Below are 23820 nucleotides of genomic sequence, written 5' to 3' on the forward strand. Positions count from 1 at the left end.
CACTTACATTAGCCTACGGCCGGGCAAAAGCATCCAACACAAAGCCTATTTTATAATAAAGTAGTAAATATATCATGTTAATGTATTGAACACTGTACTGAAAATGAAAAATACTGTACTGAAAGTGAAAAACAGAATGGTTGTATGGGCACTTGAAGTACAGTTTCTACTGAATACATACATACTGCTTTTGCATCATAGTGAAGTAAAAAAAAAAAATCATTAAATCAAACCACCATAAGTCAGGGATTGTATATATATTAAAGAAATAAGCCATTAACCTGAAGAAAATTCACATCTTTAACAATTCTCTAATAATAATTTACATTCCACCTTTAATTTTATGCATGTTATCATTAGATGAATTCAAACTATGTTCCAAGCAGAAATTAGACAGTATTTAATTAATTAGGACCCAGATAAATTGCAGTGTATATGGTAATGGTAACAAGCTTGTTAGTTAATTCTCATTCTGTGAAAATGGTTAAGAGTAGGATCTATACAAAATGAAACAGGTAAGTACAGAAACAAGCATATTTTTTTAAAGTCTCAAGTTTATAAGTTCAATTACTAATCTGCCACCCATGCTCCCCCTTTCTAAATACATTCATCTCCTTTTCAGCTTTTATCTCAATATATACTAAAAGAGACAGCTTGGGATTTAACTATCAAATACTGCATAAATTCTCTCATAACTTTTTAAATTTAAGCAAAAGTCCAGGTTCTAATTCATTATGTAAAAGTGAAGCCTGAAATATTTAATAATTTACTTTACCTTCAAAATAATCATTTTTTTATATATATATTTCTAAGTATGTTAATATATATACACACACACACACACCTCTCTCTCTCTCTCTCTCTCTATCTCTCTCTCCGTCTGTCTGTCTTTTGAGATATAGTCTCACTCTGTCACCCAGGCTGGAGTGCAGTGGCACATTCTTGGCTCACTGCAACCTCTACCTCCTGGGTTCAAGTGATTCTCCTGTGTCACCCTCCCCAGCAACTGGGATTACAGGCATCCACCACCACACCTGGCTAATTTTTGTATTTTTAGTAGGGGAGAGGTTTCACCAAGTTGGCCAGGCTAATCTCAAACTTGTGACCTCAAGTGATCTGCCCACCTCGACCTCCCAAAGTGCCGGGATTACAGGAGTGAGCCACTGTGACCAGCCAAGACAATCATTTATAACTATATCCTTTATATAACGAGTAAAACAAAATGAATCTTAAGAGACATGCAAAATTTAATTGGACAAAGCAGTAGAAAAGTGCTGCTGGGCCACTGCCTATAAACCAATAATGCACACTTTCTCATCACCTCCTACCAAATTTCTCCCCGAAATTATGAATTAATCCTAACTAAAAAATTAATCCGGCCGGGCACAGTGGCACATGCCTGTAATCCCAGCACTTTGGGAGGTCGAGGCAGGCGGATCACAAGGTCAGGAGATCGAGACCATCCTGGCTAACATGGTGAAACCCTGGCGCTACTAAAAATATAAAAAATTAGCCAGGTGCTGTCGCAGGCACCTATAGCCCCAGCTACTCTACTCGGAAGGCTGAGGCAGGAGAATGGTGTGAACCCGGGAGGCGGAGCTTGCAGTGAGCTGAGATCGCACCATTGCACTCTAACCTGGGCGACAGAGCGAGACTCTGTCTCAAAAAAAAAAAAGGAGACATGTTTGCTTTAAATCTTAATATAGTATCCTAAGCGCAGCCTGAAAATATTCTTGTTCCCAATATTATTCAAGGACATGTTTTATATGCATTTTGATGTATTCAGACTGAGAAAAGCCTCATGGCTTTAAGAATTTACAGAGCTATAGTGCCATCTACTGGAAAACACAGATTATGATGCTTCTTAGGCAAAACTCAGTACTGTATTTTGTATCAAACAAATCCCAGGGTCACGTCTACAATGATTTTCCACTGATTATATAACATGCAAAATTAACTACTAAGAGAAATCTGTTAACAAGGTACATAAAACAGTTACAACTGAATACTAATGTGATTACAAATGTATACTAATCCATTCCCACCACAGAGAAAGAATGCATAAGACTCAGAAATTACACCCAGCTGGTTCAGAGTTGACCCGGGATTTCCTTCTGAATGGCTTTTTTTCCCAAATCCTAACCTTACATTTCTGTTTCTTTTTTCTTGAGATGGGATCTCTCCATGTTGCCCAGGCTGGTCTCAAACTCCTGGGCTCAAGCAATCCTCCTGCCTCAGCCTTTTAACATGCGTAGGACTAAAAATAAGGGCTTTTGTTCAACATGACTCACTCAGCATGATCCTTGCAAGCAGAGGGCCAACATGACACACTCACACACACACCCAAAACCATGAAGAAAACAATAATATAGCTGTTGATTTGTCATTAACTAAATAGAATGTTTATTCAGTAAACACTTTTTTGGCATTTTTTAAAATATCAAACACTTCACAAATCATCCTTGCACAGAGACCATGCTAATCTCTATATTGCTCCAATTTTAGTTATATGTGCTGCAGAAGTGCTAACACATTTTTTTACATAAACAAGTACATTCTTACACCTTCCTGAATTTGGGAAGGATTACACCCAAGGAATAGGGGAAGTGATGGAACTTACTGAGGTGCTACACGTCTCCAGTAGCGATCAATTCCATGTTTAAAATACAGTACAGCAAGCCACCTTACATTTATATCCAAAGTGTGGTTTGTGAAAATATTCTATAAATAAAAAACATAATATTAGAATTAGCATGGAATAAGTAAAAAGTATAATTAATATACCCACAATAAAGTATGAACAGGTCTTTTTTTTTTTTTTTTTTTTTTTGAGACAGAGTTTCGCTCTTGTCTCCCAGGCTGGAGTGCAATGACACGATCTTGGCTCACTGCAACCTCCGCCTCCCAGGTTCAAGCGATTCTCCTGCCTCCGCCTCCCAAGTAGCTGGGGTTACAGGTGCCTGCCACCAAGCCCAGCTGATACTTTATTTATTTTTTTTTTTGTAAAGACAGGGTTTCACCATGTTGGCCAGGCTAGTCTCAACCTCCTGACCTCAGGTGATCCACTCGCCTGGGCCTCCCAAAGTGCTGGGATTACAGGCATGAACCACCACGCCTGGCCTGGACAGATCTTTTAATTAAATTTGTTTACATTCTGTCACTACATATATCATATCCACATTTATGAAGTATATACAGTTCTACAATTAATGTAAGAAAGTATACCTGCTCAGTTGTATGTTAACTGTTGAAGCTGAGTAACAGACATGCAGAGAGTAATTGTACTATTCTGCTTTTAGGTGTGTTTGAAAATTCCGCTAGTAAAAAAATTAAATTCAGAAAAAGCAAACCTAATTATTTTTCAAATGAAAACCATAGCCCCACACATATTCAATAAAACATATAACTTCCAAATTAGAAAAAGTAGGCCCACTACAGCACAGATTCAAAGATTCTAAGCAATCAAGGCCCCAGGGTTGTTAATACATGCTATGAAATAAAACTATTTCATAGTATCCTCCTTATCAAAACAATTATGCTTGTAAATAAGCTTGATAAAGCTGGGCATGGTGGCTCACGCCTGTAATTCCAGCACTTTGGGAGGTTGAGGCAGGCGAATCACGAGGTCACGAGATCGAGACCATCCTGGCCAACATGGTGAAACCCCAATTCTACTAAAAATACAAAAATTAGCTGGGCATGGTGGTGCATGCCTGTAATCCCAGCTACTCAGGAGGCCGAGGCAGGAGAATCACTTGAACCAGGGAAGCGGACGTTGCAGTGAGCTGAGATCACGCCACTGCGCAACAGCCTGGTGACAGTGAGACTCTGTCTCAAAAAAAAAAAAAAAAAAGTCTGATAGCAGAACACTTTTAAGAGACACAAAGCGGCCGGGCGTGGTGTTTCACACTTGTAATCCATACACTTTGGAAGGCTTAGACAGGTGAATCACCTTGAGGTCAGGAGTTCGAGGCCAGCCTGGCCAACATGATGAAACCCCGTCTCTACTAAAAATACAAAAAATTAGCTGGGCGTGGTGGTGCACACCTGTAATCCCAGCTACTCAGTAGACTGAGGCAGGAGAGTTGTTTGAATCCAGGAGGCGGAGGTTGCAGTGAGCTGAGATCACGCCACTGCACTCCAGCCTGGGCAACAAGAGCAAAACTCCGTCTCAAAAAAAAAAAAAAAAAAAAGGAGCCGGCACAGTGGCTCATGCCTGTAATAGCAACACTTTGGGAGGCTGAGGAGGGCAGATCACCTGAGGTCAAGAGTTTGAGACCAGCCTGACCAACATGGAGAAACCCTGTTTCTATAAAAATACAAAAATTAGCCAGGCATGGTGGCACATGCCTGTAATCCCAGCTACTTGGGAGGCTGAGGCAGGAGAATCGATTGAACCCGAGAGGGAGAGGATGCAGCGAGCTGAGATCACACCATTGCACTCCATCCTGGGCAACAAGAGTGAAACTCTGCCTCAAAAAAAAAAAAAAAAAAAGACAGATAAAACTACATGTAATGTGAATAATCTCAACTCAAAATTAACCATTACTCCAAAAACATATTCATTATGTTAATCCAAATAATAATAATGTTATAATTATACTATGTCTCAGACCAAAAATAACTCAAATTCCCAGAGGTGACCTCTCAAACCTTGTACAGGAAAATCCCAAAGCCAAAAATGACGTGGAAGTATGTCCTTTGCTATAGAAAAACATTTATAAGTTTTTGTGTTTTTTTTGAGATGGAGTCTCACTCCCGTCGCACAGACTAGAATGCAGTGGCGCAATCTTGGCTCACTGCAACCTCCACCTCCCGGGTTCAATCAATTCTCCTTCCTCAACCTCCCAAATAGCTGGGATTACAGGGATGCGCCACCACGTCCGGCTAATTTTTGTATTTTTAGCCAAGATGGGTTTTGCCATGTTGGCCAGGCTGGTCTTGAACGCCTGATCTCAGGTGATCCACCCGCCTTGGCCTCCCAAAGTGCTAGGATTACATAAAGAATAATAAGATGTTTTCTTTACTATCTTTTAAAATCAGTATTTTTTTTTTTTTTTTTTTTTTTACCATTCTGTTACTGAGCCAAACAGCCAACTTTTTTGTTATATTCAGAATAACAAGTCTGACTTTAAACAATTTCCCTTACAGTCACGACCAATATCTTCTTCAATTTAACAAACAACTCAAACTTTTTTAGCCAACAAGTTAAAATATATATGACAACTACTATCACTTATTTTATTTTGCAAGATATAATAAACAATTTTGCTCTGATTCTATGACCCGGTCACAAAGAATGAGTCAATTTTTAACCCAAGTGGGAGCTCTGTTGCCCTGACCAGAAGCTAAGCCTCAAATACACACAAAAAAATTGAGAATTCTAAGAATTCTCAATTTCTTAGAAGAAAAGTATAAGGAAGGTCTTCAACACAAAAATACTTCTTTCATTCTGGCATTGAGAAAATAATTTTGATTAATTAGTCAAAAACTTTAAACTCCAACAAAGGTTTGTTTAAAGCACATATTGTTAATTAATTATACTACTTCCTATTACACCCAAGAAAGCATCAGATGTGTCAAGAGAAGGAAATTTTTAGATGAGAAAAGAAAACATTTTAAAGTGAAATACACAGTACACCTGACACTGATGCTGCAATGTGGAGACCTGAACAACTATGACAACATAAATTACCTGGGGTAGGGATAAAGACAAAATATGAAAGAGTGCCACCTCCAGTCCTGATGGTAGATAGTTTCAACATACTAAAACTGAAAATCATCACGGTTTTGCCTTCTGAGCAGATGCTACACATACCTTGCTTATTTTTATATTTATCAATAAATATTTCCTTAACACCCTTAAGAAGCCATAAAGTAATAAAATAATGGCAAAGGCATCAGCAGCCAAACATTTCAATCTATTTCACTAAACTACCAATAAAACTAGGTTTTTAAAACAAATTAATGTTGTCTCATTTTATTAAAAAGAAAAGCAAACAATTTTAGAACAACTTACCAGCAACACTGAATAGAAACCTGGCTGTGTCTCCCACTGCTTCAGCTGCTCCTCGGCTGGTTTTAACACAGCAGTATCCTGACTGGTGGCCTGGGTTAAGACCTGAAGAACAACAGTGCTGGCACTATTGAGATCCATGGAAACCTGGCAATGATAAGTTAACATACTTGAATGTGTGTATTACAATAAAAAATTAACAGTAAAATAAATGGAGACAAAAAGCTTTCATGTACTGAATTACTCCTATTCATCTACTCCTTCATGTTCTGCCTTTCTATCTTTTCTAAGTATATCCCCACTCTTCCTTAAAATTCATAATCAAATTATTTTTGCTTAAATCAATTTATTCTTAAAGGAAACTCTCTTTCATTGTTCTATAAATGGAAGATAATAAATTGAGGGAGGGGAGATACACACACAAACTTCAAAGTTTCTAAATTCTAAGTAAGTACCATTATGTGCCCAAGACTAAGCATAATGCCTTCTGTCTTCGTTTTAAAAAGGAGACTAATAAGTGTTATAAAAGTATTAAACCATGTAGCAAGTAGCAACTAACTTTATCCTTGACAAAATCAGAAGGAACAAAAGAAAACCGAAAAAGAGTTGCTTTGACTCATTTGTAAAGTACTCTCCAACATCATCTTACATGCCACCAGTGGTACACGTCCAAATCATTTTAAGAAACACGCAAAATGAAATGCTATGGAGAAAAAAGCCAAACTGACCTATTAAACAAAAATCTAAAACCTAAGTCAGAAAGGATCTTAAGGGCTGGGTCATCTAATCCTATACCACGTAGCTGAAGCCATTCAACAAATACACAATTTCTTGAATTTGTTGAATTCTCCAGGCTTCTGTTTCTAATCGCCCCCAAAATTGTATACACAATTCTATACTAAGCAAGTATGTATAGTTATTCACAATATACACATACAAAACATAAGGATTAAAACTGAAAGCTGAAAATGCTGACAGAAAATAAATCGTTCTCAGTGCAGGGGTGACAGGGAATAGCTTTGTACTGTATTGATATAGCTTAGAGATAATGGCTAACTCTATGACTGAAGAATGTTCCAGACAGTAAAAGTCTGAAAGTTATTAGCCTATAAAGAACATAGCCAAAGCAAATGGATTTCTTTGTTAAAATAATTATAATTAAATTGCAGTGAAATGGCAAGATCCCAAATGCTGATTCAACAAGAAATCTGACCTAGATTACCTTTTAGGGAAAATTAACCATTTCAAAACCTATGTAAGTAAAGCAGGGCTAATTAAAAACACAAAAATTTCACTGTACCATCTTAAGAAGGGCCCAATAACTAGAATCTGAAAAATACCAACAGTTATAGAGTTGGATTAAGATTTGATTTGATTTTGATTTAGTTTTTGAGACGGAGTCTCACTCTGTCACTCAAACTGGAGTGCAACAGCACACAACCTCAAACTCACTCCACCTCCCAGGTTCAAATGATTCTCTGGTCTCAGCCTCCCCGGTATTTGGGATTACAGGTGCACACCAACAAGCCCAGCTAATTTTTGTATTTTTAGTAGAGACAGGGTTTCACCATGTTGGCCAGGTTGGTCTCAAACTCCTGACCTGAGGTGATCCGACTGCCTCGGCCTCCCAAAGTGCTGGATTACAGGCGTCAGCCACCATGCCTAGCCAGATTAAGATTTTTTTTTTTTTTTTTTTTGAGATAGAGTCTTGCTCTGTTGCCCAGGCTGGTGTGCACTGGCATGATCTCGGCTCACTACAGCCTCCGCCTGCCAGGTCCTTGGCCTCCCAAAGTGCTGGGATTACAGGGGTGAGCCACCACGCCTAGCCCAGATTAAGATTTTAAATTTCTGTCGCCCAGGCTGTAATACAGTGAGGTGATCACTGCTCATGGCAGCCTCGACCTCAAGTGATCCCTCCACCTCAGCCTCCTAAGTAACTGGGAACACAGGCATGTACCACCAGGCCCAGCTAATTTTTTTTTATTTTTATATTTTTTGTAGAGACAAAGTCTCACTTTGTTGCCCCAGCTGGTCTCGAACTTCTAGGCGCAAGCAATCCCTCCCAAAGTGTTGTGATTACAGGCATGAGCCATAGCATCTGGCCTAATTTTATATTTTCTAGCAGCCACGTTAAGTAGTAAAAAGAAATATGTAAAATTAATCTTAATATATGTATTTTTTACTACAGCCGCTCTGATTTTTATACACACACACACACATATATATATTTTTTTGAGACACAGTCTCACTCTGTTGCCTAGGCTAGAGTGCAGTGATGCAATCTCAGCTCACTGCAACCTCTGCCTCCCGGGTTCAAGCAATTATCCTGCCTTAGCCTCCCAAGTAGCTGCGATTACAGGCGCAAGCCACCACGTCCAGCTAATTTTTTTATTTTTAGTAGAAACTGGGTTTCGCCATACTGGCCAGGGTGGTCTCAAACTCCTGACCTCAAATGATCTGCCCACCTCGGCCTCCTGAAGTTCTGGGATTACAGGCGTAAGCCACTGCACCAGGCCTAATAGTGTATTTGACTCAATATATCCAAAATGTTATCACTGCAACATGTAACCAATATTTTTAAAATATATTGAGATATTTTACTTTTAATACTAAATCTTCAAAATCCTGTGTTATCTTTTACACTTAAAGCACATCTCATGGCCAGGTGTGGTGGCTCACACCTGTTAATCCCAGCACTTTGGGAGGCTGAGGCGGACAGATCGTCTGAGCCCAGGATGTCAAGACCCACCTGGGCAACAGAGTAAAATCCCGTCTCTACAGAAAGTACAAAAATTACCCAGGTGTGGTAGTGTGCACTTGTAGTCCCAGCTACTAAGGAGGCTAAGGTGGGAGGATCACCTGAGCCCAGGGAGGTCCAGGATACAGTGAGCTGTGATCATGCCACTGCACTCCAGCCTGGGAAACAGTGAAACCCTGTCTCAAAAACACAAACAAAAAAAAGATCGACTGCAACTGAGTATGTCACTTTAGATTGGGTATTCAGGGAAGGCTTCTGAGAAGTGACATTTATGACAGACATGAACAACAAGAGAAACCCATGCAAAGATCAGAAGGCAGAGCTTCAGATAGGGAAAACAACTAGAAAAAAGGCCTTGGGATCAGAAACAAACTTAAGAAGGCCAATATGACTGACACTTAGTGGGAAACAGGGAAAGTGGCAGAAAATGAAGTTGGAGAAAAGCGCAGGAACAAATGGGGCAAAATAAGGTGTCTAGACTTTTCATATAGGTATAAAAATAGACACAGGATAGGAACAATATAAATATATTGATGTCAACATATGAATGGAGAAAAGCTCTACCAGAACTCATACTCATCTCACCCCTCCACCAAAGAAATAAAGATAAAAGTCACGGCCTTGCTTTGGGCTACTACTAAAAAAATCACTGACTACTACCAACCCTCAAAGCAATTTTTCCCTAGTGCAAAGATTGTGTGGAGAACATAAATGCACACAGCAAAGCAATCCTTATCCTCATTTTTCCTGTTCTAGTGGAATCTGCTAGAGTTTCCCATCCCTGCCTCCTTCCAGTACCTGCCCCATCCAGGTCATCCCCTTGCTTTGGCGCTTGCTCCTAAGAAGTCCATCCAATCTTGGGGTAAGAGCTCAGTTCATACAGTTTTGGGGCACCTATTTTGTGCCAGACACTGCAGTAGTTGTTAGGATAAGAATCAGAACAGTCTCTGTTGTCTACCCAAAATCTATGGGCTACTGGGGACAGAGGCAGAGGAAGCTATGCTTTTTTTTTCTTTTCTTTTTGAGACAGAGTCTCGCTCTGTTGCCCAGGCTGGAGTGCAGTGGTGCGCTCTCGGCTCACTGCAAGCTCCGCCTCCCGGGTTCACACCATTCTCCTGCCTCAGCCTACCAAGTAGCTGGGACTACAGGCGCCTGCCACCACGCCCAGCTAATTTTTTTATATTTTTAGTAGAGACGGGGTTTCACCGTGTTAGCCAGATGGTCTCGATCTCCTGACCTCATGATCCACCCACCTCAGCCTCCCAAAGTGCTGGGATTACAGGCGTGAGCCACCACGCCCGGCCGGAAGTTATTCTTATTGTTAAAACAAATTGTGAAAGGTACGTTTCTGCCATACCAGTTGGCATCCAGAGTATATCTCCCACACAGAACCAATATGAGTGGTTCATCTAAATGGGTAAAAACCCAAAGCCCAAAGGTATACAAATGTGCCTGTAGTTGGAAACATAAAAATGCCATTAAAAGAAGCAAGCAAACAAAAGAAAACTCAGCACCTTTGCCTGCCACTAACAGATTTCTCAGACCTGCAGTGACTTTAATTTCAGCCATACATAACAATTTTCTTTAGAATATTTGTATTATCTGTGTTTGTCATTAGTTTCAAGGCATTTCACACATACAATAACCTCAGCAAGTCCACTAAATGCCAACACATTAAGTAGACGGACTCTAAAAAAAAACAAAAAGGTTTCAAAATTAGAGTAAAAACTGAAGAGTGTTTCAAAATAAAAAGGGTTCCCACAGTGAAATAATTTATTCAGGCATGGGTAAATAACCCATGTTAAAAACCATTAAATGAAAGAACAGTTGTTGGGAACAGAATGTGTTCCCAGTGTGTCCAAGTAACACTCCACAGATTACTTGCTAATTGTAATGAAGAAACAAACCTTTAAAATAAAGAAATCCATCATCAGTCACCAGCTTAACCAAGAGAATAATTTCAGTTATCAACAACAGCAACACAACTTGACCTTAAGTGCCTCCTGATATGATGAAACATGCAGCCCACAGCCTCGCCTCTGAAACATCAAAAATGGTCAACATTCATCTAATCAAGATTGGGACTAACTTCCAGTTTAAAAGAATCAGAAGAGAAAGAATATTTTTGGAATGATGGCATGAGTAGCTCCACAGACCCTCTCCTCAGGGATATAACCCTAACTGGTGAAAATTATAAAAGGCTCAAAGTCTCTGGAAAATGTCTTAAGCTCAAACAGCAAATACAGAAACATCTATGCGACAAATACTACTAAATCTTGATAGGAACAGTTAAGAATCTGTGGTTTTTTAGCCACAAACCCAGCCCTGCCCCACAACGTGAGGAAGCTCTACTCCAGGGACATACAGCCAAGAACACGGGGCTTTCTCTCACCCTAACTCCCAGCCAAGGGCTATGGTCTCTCCCCTGGATGGGTAGCCAGCCAGCCAACATTTCTCACACACCCCCAGCTACATGCTGTAGAAGTTCTATACCAGGCAAACACAGCTAGAGGTCCAGGGCTCTCTTCTTCCGTCCAGGCACTACTCCTGGGTCAGAAGCTCTACCACAGGGCAGCAGGCAAAGAATAGTGAGCCTCTATCATGCCCACAACAGCTTGCTCAAAGAGCAGAGGTACCACACCAGGATAAATAAAGTACCCAACTCAAATTTGGCCGTCAAAGTATGGTGTGGTAAGTCAAAGTATGGTGTGGTAAAAGGAAAGCAGCTTTTACTTAAATGTTAGTAAATGGGAAAAGAGCCCAGCTCAAGCCTCAGAGGAATCATTTCGGTTTTTTTGCACTGAGCGAAGCGGTTTAAGAAGAAAAACTTGGTATAAGAAACACACGGGAGAGGTGCAGGAGGGTACAGGTCTGCATGCCGTATGTATGTATTATGTATATATGTGAGAAGACTCACATACGTCACCCTGTCTTGCTCTGTCACCCAGGCTGGAGTGCAGTGGCGCAATCTGACCTCACTGCAACCTCTGCCTCCTGGGCTCAAGTGATTCTTGTGCCTCAGCCACCCAAGTCGCTGCGATTACACGTGTGCGCCACCAAGCCTGGCTAACTTTTGTATTTTTAATAGAGCTGGGGTTTCGCATGATGGCCAGGCTGGTTTCAAACTCCTGGCCTCAAGTAATTCACCTACCTCAGCCTCCCAAAGTGCCGGGAATACAGGTGTGAGCCACTGCGTCTGCTCTGCACACCTTGCTAATGGCTATCTTGAGTAAGCTGGTGGTATAGCTGGCATCATCTTGACTTCAGCCTGGTGGTGATAGACCATCTGTAACTCTTCCTAAGCAGGAGAATTCCACAGCTGAGTCCCTATGTCTGATTTGTTTTAAAGTTAGCCCCTGGAAAAATCGCTTGAACTCAGGAGGTAGAGACTGCAGTGAGCCGAGATCACACCACTGCACTCCAACGTGGGTGACAGAGCAAGACTTCATCTCAAAAAAAAAGCTCCTGGAATTTCTAAGCAAGGGCACAGTTAGATGAGTACTGTACACAGGAATGCCTGGTGGGAAAGGAAGGAAAATGAAGAGTTTTAAAATCTACTGTAAGGCCCAGATGTGGTAGTTCACACCTGTAATGCCAGCACTTTGGGAGGTCGAGGTGGGAGGATTACTTGGGGCTAGGAGTTCAAGACCAGCCTAGCCAACATAGCAAACCCCATCTCTACTAAAAATGGAAAAAATTAGCCAGGCATACCATGCCATGTGCCTGCAGTCCCAGCTCCTCAGGAGGTTGAGGCAAAAGAATCACTTGAACCCAGGTGGTGGAAGTTGCAGTGGGGAAAGCGCACCACTGCACTGCAGCCTGGGTGACAGAGGAGACTGTCTCAAAATACAAAATAAGGTCAGGCACAGTGGCTCCCGTGGCTTACACCTGTAATCCCAGCACTTTTGGAGGCTGAGGTGGGAGAATCACCTGAGGTCAAGAGTTCAAGAACAGCCTGGCTAACATGGTGAAACCCCATTTCTACTAAAATTCAAAAAATTAGCTGGACGTGGTGGTGCATGCCTGTAATCCCAGCTACTTGGGAGGCTGAGGCAGGGGAATCGCTTGAACCAGGGAGGCAGAGGTTGCAGTGAGCCAAGAACACACTACTGCACTCCAGCCTGGCGACAAAGCAAGGCTCTCTCTCAAAAATAAAAATAAAAATAAATAATTAAATTAAATTAAATTAAATACATTGCTAGACTACTTTCTGAGATTAAGGGGCCTGGCATGGTGGCTCATACCTGTAATCCCAGCATGTTGGGAGGCTGAGGTGAGCAGTTCACCTGAGCTCAGGAGTTCAAGACCAGCCTCGGTAATATGGCAAAAACCCACCTCTATTAAAAATACAAAAGATTAGTCAGATGTGGTGGCTGGCACATGCCTGTGGTCCCAGCTACTTGGGAGGCTGAGGTGAGAGGACTGCTTGAGCCCTGGAGGTCAAGGCTGCAGTGATATAAGATTGTGCCACTGCACTGCAGCATGGGTGACAGAGGAAGACTCTGTCTCAAAAATAAAAATACAAAATACAAAATAAAATAAAAAGATTAAGAAGGGAAAAAATTTTAAATGCATTTTAAAGCTGGGATTCTGAGTTACAATAACATTTGGAGACTTTAATACTCCATTTCCAATAACAGAAAACTAAGAAGAAGATCAACAAGGAAATACAAGCCTAGAACCACATTACTCACAAACAAGACCCAAAAGACACTTACAGAATACTCTACTCAACAAAAGAAAAATACACATATTTTTCTCAAGTACACATGGAACATTCTCCAGGACAGACCATATGCTAGGCCACAAAACAAGCCTCAGTAAATTTAAAAGAACTGAAATCATACAAATATGTTCTCTGATCATAATCAATAACAGAGACATACAAAAACTTCACAAATATGTGGAAATGAAAAAAGTCGCTCCTATATAACCAACAACTCAAATAAATCACAGGGAAGTGAGAAAATATTCTGAAATGAATGAAAATGGAGACACAGTATACCAAAACTTCTGAGATGTAGTCAGAATGAGATGTAGATTACTACTTCTGAGATGTAGATTAGACGGACTTTTATAGCTGTGTGTAAATGCCTACACAGTTCTCCCTCAGTATATGAGGGTGGACTGGTTCCAGGACTGCCTGCAGATACAAAAATCCAAGGATGCCCAGGTCCCCTATATTAAATGACATAGTAGTATTTTCATATAATACATGCATATCCTTCCATATACTTCAACTCACCTCTAGATTACTTATAATACCTAATATAAATGCTATGTAAATATTTGCTATACTGTATTTTGTTGTTGTTCTACTATTTATGTTAATCTTTTTGAATATTTTCAACATGACATTGGTTAAACCTGCATATGCAGAACCTGCAAATTAGAGACTTAAATGTTAGATCTAATACCATAAAAACCCTAGAAGAAAACCTAGGTAATACCATTCAGGATACAGGCATGGGCAAGGACTTCATGTCTAAAACACCGAAAGCAACGGCAACAAAAGCCAAAATTGACAAATGGGATCTCATTAAACTAAAGAGCTTCTGCACAGCAAAAGAAACTACCATCAGAGTGAACAGGCAACCTACAGAATGGGAGAAAATTTTTGCAATCTACTCATCTGACAAAGGGCTAATAACCAGAACCTACAAAGAACTCAAACAAATTTACAAGAAAAAAACAAACAACCCCATCCAAAAGTGGGCAAAGGATATGAACAGACACTTCTCAAAAGAAGACATTCATACAGCCAACAGACACATGAAAAAATGCTCATCACTGGCCACCAGAGAAATGCAAATCAAAACCACAATGAGATACCATCTCACACCAGTTAGAATGGCAATCCTTAAAAAGTCAGGAAACAACAGGTGCTGGAGAGGATGTGGAGAAATAGGAACACTTTTACACTGTTGGTGGGATTGTAAACTAGTTCAACCATTGTGGAAAACAGTATGGCGATTCTTCAAGGATCTAGAACTAGAAGTACCATATGACCCAGCCATCCCATTACTGGGTATATACCCAAAGGATTATAAATCATGCTGCTATAAAGACACATGCACACGTATGTTTATTGCGGCACTATTCACAATAGCAAAGACTTGGAATCAACCCAAATGTCCATCAGTGACAGACTGGATTAAGAAAATGTAGCACATAGGCCGGGCGCGGTGGCTCAAGCCTGTAATCCCAGCACTTTGGGAGGCCGAGATGGGCGGATCATGAGGTCAGAAGATCGAGACCATCCTGGCTAACACGGTGAAACCCCGTCTCTACTAAACATACAAAAAACTAGCCGGGCGAAGTGGCGGGTGCCTGTAGTCCCAGCTACTCGGGAGGCTGAGGCAGGAGAATGGCGTGAACCCGAGAGGAGGAGCTTGCAGTGAGCTGAGATCCGGCCACTGCACTCCAGCCTGGGTGACACAGCAAGACTCCGTCTCAAAAAAAAAAAACAAAAACAAAAACAAAAACAAAAAAAAAAGAAAATGTAGCACATATACACCATGGAATACTATGCAGCCATAAAAAAGGATGAGTTTGTGTCCTTTGTAGGGACATGGATGCAGCTAGAAACCATCATTCTCAGCAAACTATCGCAAGAACAGAAAACCAAACAACGCATGTTCTCACTCATAGGTGGGAACTGAACAATGAGATCACTTGGACTCGGGAAGGGGAACATCATACACCGGGGCCTATCATGGGGAGCGGGGAGGGGGGAAGGATTGCATTGGGAGTTATCCCTGATGTAAATGACGAGTTGATGGGTGCTGACGAGTTGATGGGTGCAGCACGCCAACATGGCACAAGTATACATATGTAACAAACCTGCACGTTATCCACATGTACCCTAGAACTTAAATTTAAAAAAAAAAAGCAAAAAAAAAAAGCATGGAGAGCTGACCGTACTTTTTTTTTTTTTTTTTTTTTTTTTTTTTTTGAGACAGGGTCTCACTCTGTTGCCCAGGCTGGAGTACAGTGGCACAATCTCAGCTCACTTGCAACCTCTGCCGCCCAGGTTCAAGTGATTCTCCTGCCTCAGCCTCCTGAGTAGATGGGACTACGGGGTGCACCACCACGCCTAGCTAATTTTTGTATTTTTAATAGAAATGGGGTTTCACTATGTTGGCCAGGCTGGTTTCGAACTCCCGACCTCGTGATCCACCCACCTTGGCCTCCCCAAGTGCTGGAATTACAGGTGTAAGCCACCGCACCCGGCCTATCTTCTTTTTTTTAATAAAAGATTTTGGCCAGATGCAGTGGCTCACACCTGTAATCCCAACACTTTGGGAGGCGAAGAGAGGAGGATCACCTGAGCCCAGGAGTATTTATGACCAGTTTAGTGAACACAGCAAGAACTTGTCACTACAAAAAATTTAAATTAGCCAGGCATGATGGCACATACTTAATGTCCCAGCTACTCAGGAAGCTGAGGCAGGAGGATCACTTGAGCCCAGGAGGTTGAGGCTACAGTGAGCCATGATTGTGTCACTGCACTCCAGCCTGGGTGACAGAGCAAGATCTCAAAAAAATAAAAATTAAAACTTCACCAAATGACGCTATCACGAAAGTGAAGACAACCCACAGAACGAGAGAAAATACTTGCCAACCATATACCTGATAAGGGAATTGAATCCAGAATACATAACTTTTATACAACCCAATAATAAAAAGATAAATAACCCAATTTAAAAATAGGCAAAGGATTTTAAAAGGTGGTTAAAGAAGATGCAAAAATGGTCAATAAGTATATGAAAAGATGCTCAACATCATTAGCAATTATGGCAACACAAATCAAAACCACAATGAGGCTGGGCAAGGTGGCTCACGCCTATAATCCCAGCACTTTTGGAGGTCAAGGCTGACGGACTGCTTGAGCCTCAGGAGTTCAAGACCAACCTGGGCAACATGGCAAAACTCTATCTGTATTTTAAAAATTTAAATTTAAATTAAAAAAAAAAAAAAAAACATGGTATCACATGCACTACTACTGCAATAATCAAAAAGATAATGATCCAATCAATGGTGTCCAGCTTTTTAAAAAAAGATAATGAGGCATCAGTAAGGAGAAACTGCAACCCTCAGGCATTGCTAGTGCGAATGTAAAGTGGCCACTTTGGAAGTCCGGCAGGTCCTTAAAATGTTAAACACAGACTAACATATAACATAACAATTCTACCTTTGGACATATACTCAAGAGAAATGAATATGTCCATACAAAAACTCGTACACAGATATTCACTGCAACATTATTCATAGTAGCCAAAAACTGACAACTCAAATATCCATCATGTGATAAATAGGTAAATAAAATGCATATTTCAGCCAGGTGCAGTGACTCACACCTATAATCCCAGCACTTTGGGAGATCAAGGTGGGCAGATCCCCTAAGGTCCAGAGTTCAAGACCAGCTTGGCCAACATGGTGAAACCCCATCTCTACTAAAAATATAAAAATCAGGCCAGGCGCAGTGGCTCATGCCTGTAATCCCAGCACTTCAGGAGGCTGAGGCAGGCGGATCACGAGGTCAGGAGATCGAGACCAGCCTGGCTAACACGGTGAAACCCCAACTCTACTAAAAATACAAAAAATTAGCTGGGCATGATGGCATGTGCCTGTACTCCCAGCTACTCAGGAGGCTGAGGCAGAAGAATCACTTGAACCCGGGAGGCAGAGATTGCAGTGAGCCGAGATCACACCACTGCACTGCAGCCTGGACGACAAAGTGAGACTCTGTCTCAACAAAAAAAAAAAATACATACACACACACACACACACACACACCCCCACACCCACACATGAAAATCAGCCAGGCGTGGTGATGTGTGCCTGTAATTCCAGCTACTCGGGAGGCTAAGGCATGAGAATCACTGGAACCCAGGAGGTGGAGGATGCAGTGAGCCGAGATCATGCCACTGTACTCCAGCCTGGGCCACACAGTGAGACTCTGTCTCAAAAACTAAAATTAAATTAAAATAAATAAAATAAAATGTGGTATTTCCATACAATGAAATATTATTTCAGTTAAAAAGGAATGAAATCCTGTAACATAGTAAAACATGAATGAGCCTTGAAAATATCACCCTAAGTGGAAGAAGCCAGTCACATAAAACCACAAGTTGCATGATTCCCATTTATATGAAATATGAAGAACAGGCAAATTTATAACACAAAAAAGTAGGTAAGTCGTTCCCTAGGCTAGGGGATTGGGGGAAAATGTGGAGCAACTGCTATTTGGGACGATGAAAATGTTCTAAAACTGACTGTAATGATGGTTGCACAACTGTGAATATACTAAAAGCCACTGAATTGTACTTTTTTCACTGGGCGAATTACACGGACTGTAAATTACAGCTCAATAAGCTGTTTTTTTTAAGTGCTTTGACTATGTAAACGTCAAAATCCACAAGAGATTGCCATGCGCAGTGGCTCAAGCGTAATCTCGGCACTTTGGGAGTTTAGGTGGGAGGACAGCTTCAGCCCAGGAGTTCAAGGCCAGCTTGGGTAAAATAGTGAGACCTCAACTCTACAAAAAAAGAAAAAACAAAATATTCAGCCAGCAGTAGTGGCACAAACCTGTAGTCCCAGCTAGCTACTCAGGAGGCTGAGTGTGGAGGAGCCCAGGAGTCTGACCTGCAGTGAGCTACGATTGTGCCACTGCACTCTAGCCCAGGCGACAAAGTGAGACTCTGTCTCTAAAAAAAAAAAATTGTTTTAATTTTTTAAAAATGTGACTTATAGCCAGGTGCGGGGGCTCACACTTGTAATCCCAGCACTTTGGGAGGTTGAGGCAGGTGGATCACGAGGTCATGAGTTCAAGACCAGTCTGACCAACATGGTGAAACTCCGTCTCTACTAACAATACAAAAATTAGCCAGGCGTGGTGGCATGCATCTGTAATCCAAGCTACTCAGGAGGCTGAGACAGTAGAATCCCTTGAACCTGGGAGGTGGAGGTTGCAGTGAGCTGAGATCGCGCCATGGCACTCCAGCCTGGGCGACAGAGTGAGACTCCATCTCGAAAAAATAAATAAATAAAATGTGACTTATATAGGCCAGGAGTGGTGGCTCATGCCTGTAATCTCGCACTTTAGGAGGCCAAGGTGGGAGGATCACTTGAGCTCAGGAGTTCGAAATCAGCCTGGGTAACATAATGAGACCCTGTCTCTTTTAAAAAAAAAAAAAAAAAAGTGTCTATAGTTTCAACAACAATTGATGTTAACTCAGGGCCAAAAAGATCAAGAAATTAAAGCCAGATGAAAGAATGTTAAGACTTTTGGCATAAGACAAGGAGGTTCCAAAGATGCTACTGTGTATTACAACATCTGGATTCAAATGAGTACTGCAACATCTGGATTCATTTCAGTTTCTCAGCAGAAGTCTTTGGCAGTATGGACAAGAAAATTCTTTTCTGTACATGCATTACAGGTTGTTTAGCCTCTCTGTCCCTGCGCACTATACGTTATTAACACTTCACACAGACTGACTAAAGATGCTTCCATGTATTTCCCAAATACCTTCAGCTAAAAGAACCACCAGGGCTACTGATGCATTCCCTATGACAACAGTCCCCCAACATTTTTGGTACTAGGGACTGGTTTCATGGAAGACAATTTTTCCATAGAAGGGGTGGGGCAGTGGGGGAGGGGTAAAGGGCAGGGGAGGAAGATTTCTTGAGGAAACTGTTCCACCGCAGATCATCAGGCATTAGTGAGATTATCGTAAGTAGTATGCAACCTAGATCCTATGCATGTGCAGTTCACAACAGGGTTTGCGCTTTTGTGAGGATCTAATGCTGCTGCTGATCTGACAGGAGGTGGACCTCAGGTAGTAATGCTCACTCGCCACCCACTGCTCACCTCCTCCAGTGTGGCCCGGTTCCTAGCAGGCCATGGACTGACTGATACTGGTCCATGGTCTGAGGGCTGGGAACACCTGCCCAATGACACTTCATGCAGACTGTCAAAAACTGGTTTGTTTGGGAGGAAAAAACGCGCAACAAAATATATGTGACATCAAAGAGAGGAGCTATTTGCTTTCTTTCTCTTCCCTACTCCTAAAATATCAAATCTACTCAAGAGTTTCAAAAGACCTACAAACTTCTGCTTGGAGTTTTCAAAAAACGTGCAAACTCCTGCTTGTTAGAAATGCATCTGGAGGGCGTGGTGGCTCACACCTGTAATCCCAGCACTTTGGCATGCCGAGGCATGTGGATCACCTGAGGCAAGGAGCTCGAGACCTGTCTGACCAATGTGGCGAAACTCTGTCTCTACTAAAAATACAAAAAATGAGCCAGGTGTGGCGGTGGGCACCTGTAATCCCAGCTACTAGGGAGGCTAAGGCAGGAGAATCGCTTGAACCCGGGAGGCAGAAGTTGCAGTGAGCTGAGATTGCGCCATTGCCTTCTAGCCTGGGCAACAAGAGCAAAACTCTGTATCAAAAAAAAAAAAAAACACAGAAAGAAAAAAGAAGTGCATTTGGAACTACAAGTTTAAACCTGCTTAAGCCAATCACAACTTAAAAATACTCTTAATTTAGTCTGTTTTGTAACTAGAGGAATATATATATATAAAATAAAAATTACAATATAAAATATATATATTTAACACTATACAAAATACAAACACCTACAAATAGACAAGCAGTAAATACATCAAATCATAAACAACAGTTGTGTTAAGAAAGCTCCAGGGGTTATCATTCTTATAGTCGACACACTTTAATAATGAAAAAATACATTTTTTAAGGCCAAGAGTTTTCATTTTACATCTGCTTAAATTTCCACAGGAATTAGATATTTGCTTTATTTCTCTTCCTTTCTCCAAATTCATCCCAACTTCTGAAGAGCTGCAAATCATTATGTATTTCTCTTGTTAAGCACATATCAAGAAGTAGGTAATATAGTTAATAACTGCACTCTCATGAAAGTTCAGGAGAGAAAGTTTACAAACCTAGTCTTCAGTAGCACAAGTAGGTAAGCGACAGTTTTTCTGTTTGCTTGTTTGTTTTGAGACAGAATCTCGTTCTTGTCGCACAGGCTGGAATACTATGGCACGATCTGAGCTCACTGCAAGCTCCACCTCCCGGGGTCAAGCAATTCTCCTGCCTCAGCCTCCCAAGTAGCTGGGATTACAAGTACCCACCACCCAGCTAATTTTTGTGTTTTCAGTAGAGATCGGGTTTCATCATGTTGACCAGGCTGGTCTTGAACTCCTGAACTCTGGTGATCCACCCGCCTTGGCCTCCCAAAGTGCTGGGATTACAGGCATGAGCCACCACAACCAGCCGGTAAGCAATAGTTTTGTCATATTATCTGGATTTGTGAAGGCAGCATTTACCAAGAGTCAATTTTCCTCACCCAGGGGACTCTGCGTTTTACAATCAAACAGCAGGGGTTTTATGTTTTGTTTATTCTCAAATAGCAGTATAGCTCCAAATAGTCATATATCTATTAGGTACTTAATGTTCTTACTATTTGGTGTTTATAAAGACGATAGTTTAAAATACTTAAACAGTCTTGGAAAAATCTAACTAACCAAAACAGTCTAATGTATTATTTACTTTCCATTAAGCTTCACGTATTATATACACTTCTATATATTGTGTACACTTGCATCACATAAAAGGAAAATACATTCGTATTTGTTAGCAATTTTATCTTTACTTTCACTTCTAAGTCTTCTCCTTACCAGTTCCCACATCAACTTGTTTCTCTACCAGATAATGTACTATTGTTTCTATCATTCCTAAAGCTGTAAAAATAATTTGAACTGGCCAGGCATGGTGGCTCACACCTGTAATCCCACCACTTTAGGAGGCTGGGGCGGGTAGATCACCGAGGTCAGGAGTTCGAGACCAGCCTGACAAACATGGTGAAACCCCGTCTCTACTGAAAATGCAAAAATTAGCCAGGCGTGGTGGCACTCGCCTGTAATCCCAGCTACTCGAGAGGCTGAGGCAGGAGAATCGCCTGAACGCAGGAGAATCGCCTGAACGCAGGAGAATCGCCTGAACCCAGGAGGCGGAGGTTGCAGTGAGCTGAGATCACACCATTGTACTTCAGCCTGGGTAACAACAGTGAAACTCCATATCGAAAAAATAAAATAAAATGAAATAAATTGAATAGTGTGCAGTGCCTGCCACCTGATGGTAAGAAGTACCACATTCCAAAGAGTATGTTCCTTTTCCCTCAAGGAGGGTTGGGGGAAGTGAGGAACTTTAGAATTCTCAATGACCATTTGAGCAAGACAACCACCAGGAAATGTAACAGGGATTACAGGGTTCAGGAGGATAGGGCAAAGAATGCTGAGCTCCTGAGGGAAAGAAATGAATAGGAGCCCAGAGAGTAATGCAATGCAACGAAGATGAGATTCAAAACATAAAAATGAAAACCTCACCTTGAGGCAAAATATGACACCTAAGAACTTCCTTACAGCACTGCTTCTACTTCTATAAATATTGCACCACTCTACCAAAAGAAAATTTGAGGTAAAGACATTAATTTGTTTTTGAGTTCCAGTCAAGGTAAATATGAAGCAATTTTTTAAAATATAATAATAAAGGCAATGTCTAGTATAAAGGAGACTGAGAAACCATAGAGCAAGAACAGACAAGAGTGACAGGAAGAGAGGAATAAAATCACCTACTGATTCACTGCATAATTCCACATTTCAGATAAGAACAAATATTCAGATTGGGTGTAGTGGCTCACGTCTGTAATCCCACCACTTTGGGAGGCAGAGGCAGGAGAATTACTTGAGCCTAGGAGTTCAAGACCAGCCTGGCAGTCTGGGCAACATGGCAAGACCCCATCTCTACAAAAAATAAAAAATAAATAAAAATAAATACCTTAGTCAGGTGTGGTGGCATGCACCTATGGTCCCAGCTACTCAAGAAGCTGAGGTGGCAGGAGGCAGAGGTTGCAGTGAGCCAAGATTATGCCATTGCACTCCAGCCTAGGAAACAGAGCGAGACTTCTCAAAAAGAAGCTGAGGTAGGAGGATGACTTGAGCCCAGGAGGTTGAGGCTGCAATGAGCCATGTTCACACCACTGCACACCAGTCTGGGCAAACAGAGTGAGACCATGTCTCAAAAAAAGAATCATGATCTATACAGCCCAAGTCTACAAAGAGAAGAATAAGAGGCAGAAAATATATCATTGGGGAATCATGGATAGGAAATACAAGCAAATTGTTAAACTGCCCAGAGTCAAAAGCAAACTAGAGAAAGACAATATGCCAAAGACAAGAAAAAAATTAATTTCTGTGATGACCAGGGAAGAGTTCTACGATAATCAGAATAGGAAACTGAGCATATTAGAAAACTTAAAGAAATGAACAGTTTATTATTTTGAGAAACCAAAATCTTAAAAGAAAGGCTGCTTGCCATAAAAAAAAAAAAAAAAAAAATCTGTATCTGACCAAGCTTCTAGATCTTCTATCAATGTAACTAGAGAAGTATGTGGGAGGTAAGATGAAATGAAATTGATCATTGTTAAAGCTGGATGATGGCTAGATGGGGGTTCATCATACAGTTCTGTCTACTTTTATGTATGCTTTTTAAAATGGCCGCGAATGGGCACATATCACTAAAGTGTTCATGGTAGACATCAGCTCCTCTGGAAATCTTTAACTGCTGTAGACAGGAAAGCGCTCCTTCCTCCATGCTACTGTTCTGCATAGTACACACTCCTATTACTGTACTTACTTGCTTGTTTACTTCTGTCTCATCTCCAAATCATGAACTGTTTAAAGGAAAGAATGATGTCTTACTCATCTATAAATGCCATTACCTAGTACAGTGTGAAGGATGTTCAGTAAATGGATGATCAACTAAACAAAGCAGTAACAGAAATTATGATTTCTCAGAAGACAGAAAAGGTGAGAGAAACAGGTCCAAGAACAACAATATGGAATACAAATTTTATCAGAATAAAGACAGAAATATCTACAAAAAACACTGCTAGAGTAAATAGTGTGCTGAATGGCTGAAAAAAAAATGAATGAATGAATGTATGAACAGTCTATTCAGTA

General features: G+C 41.0%; 1 protein-coding gene and 1 pseudogene across 5 annotated transcripts in view; both read right to left on the bottom strand.

The window, feature by feature from the left end:
- IPO11 (importin 11) overlaps positions 1-23820 on the bottom strand; it is a 231220-nt gene that overhangs the window by 196898 nt on the left and 10502 nt on the right. For 3 of the 5 annotated variants that reach the window (XM_038010419.2, XM_073014741.1, XM_007973675.3), the window contains 2 exons: positions 6020-6163; positions 2621-2721 (listed from right to left, as the gene is read on the bottom strand). In XM_038010419.2, the coding sequence (XP_037866347.1) occupies positions 2621-2721; positions 6020-6157 (239 nt within the window). In that variant the 5' untranslated portion in view covers positions 6158-6163. Of the gene's footprint in view, positions 1-2620; positions 2722-6019; positions 6164-22434; positions 22540-22636; positions 22754-23820 lie in introns of those variants that run through there. The other 2 variants (XM_038010418.2, XM_038010420.2) reach the window with 2 other exon arrangements.
- Positions 2434-2532, bottom strand: LOC119618389 (U6 spliceosomal RNA; annotated as a pseudogene).

Source organism: Chlorocebus sabaeus, chromosome 4, assembly GCF_047675955.1.
Source record: "Chlorocebus sabaeus isolate Y175 chromosome 4, mChlSab1.0.hap1, whole genome shotgun sequence".
NCBI lineage: Eukaryota > Metazoa > Chordata > Mammalia > Primates > Cercopithecidae > Chlorocebus > Chlorocebus sabaeus.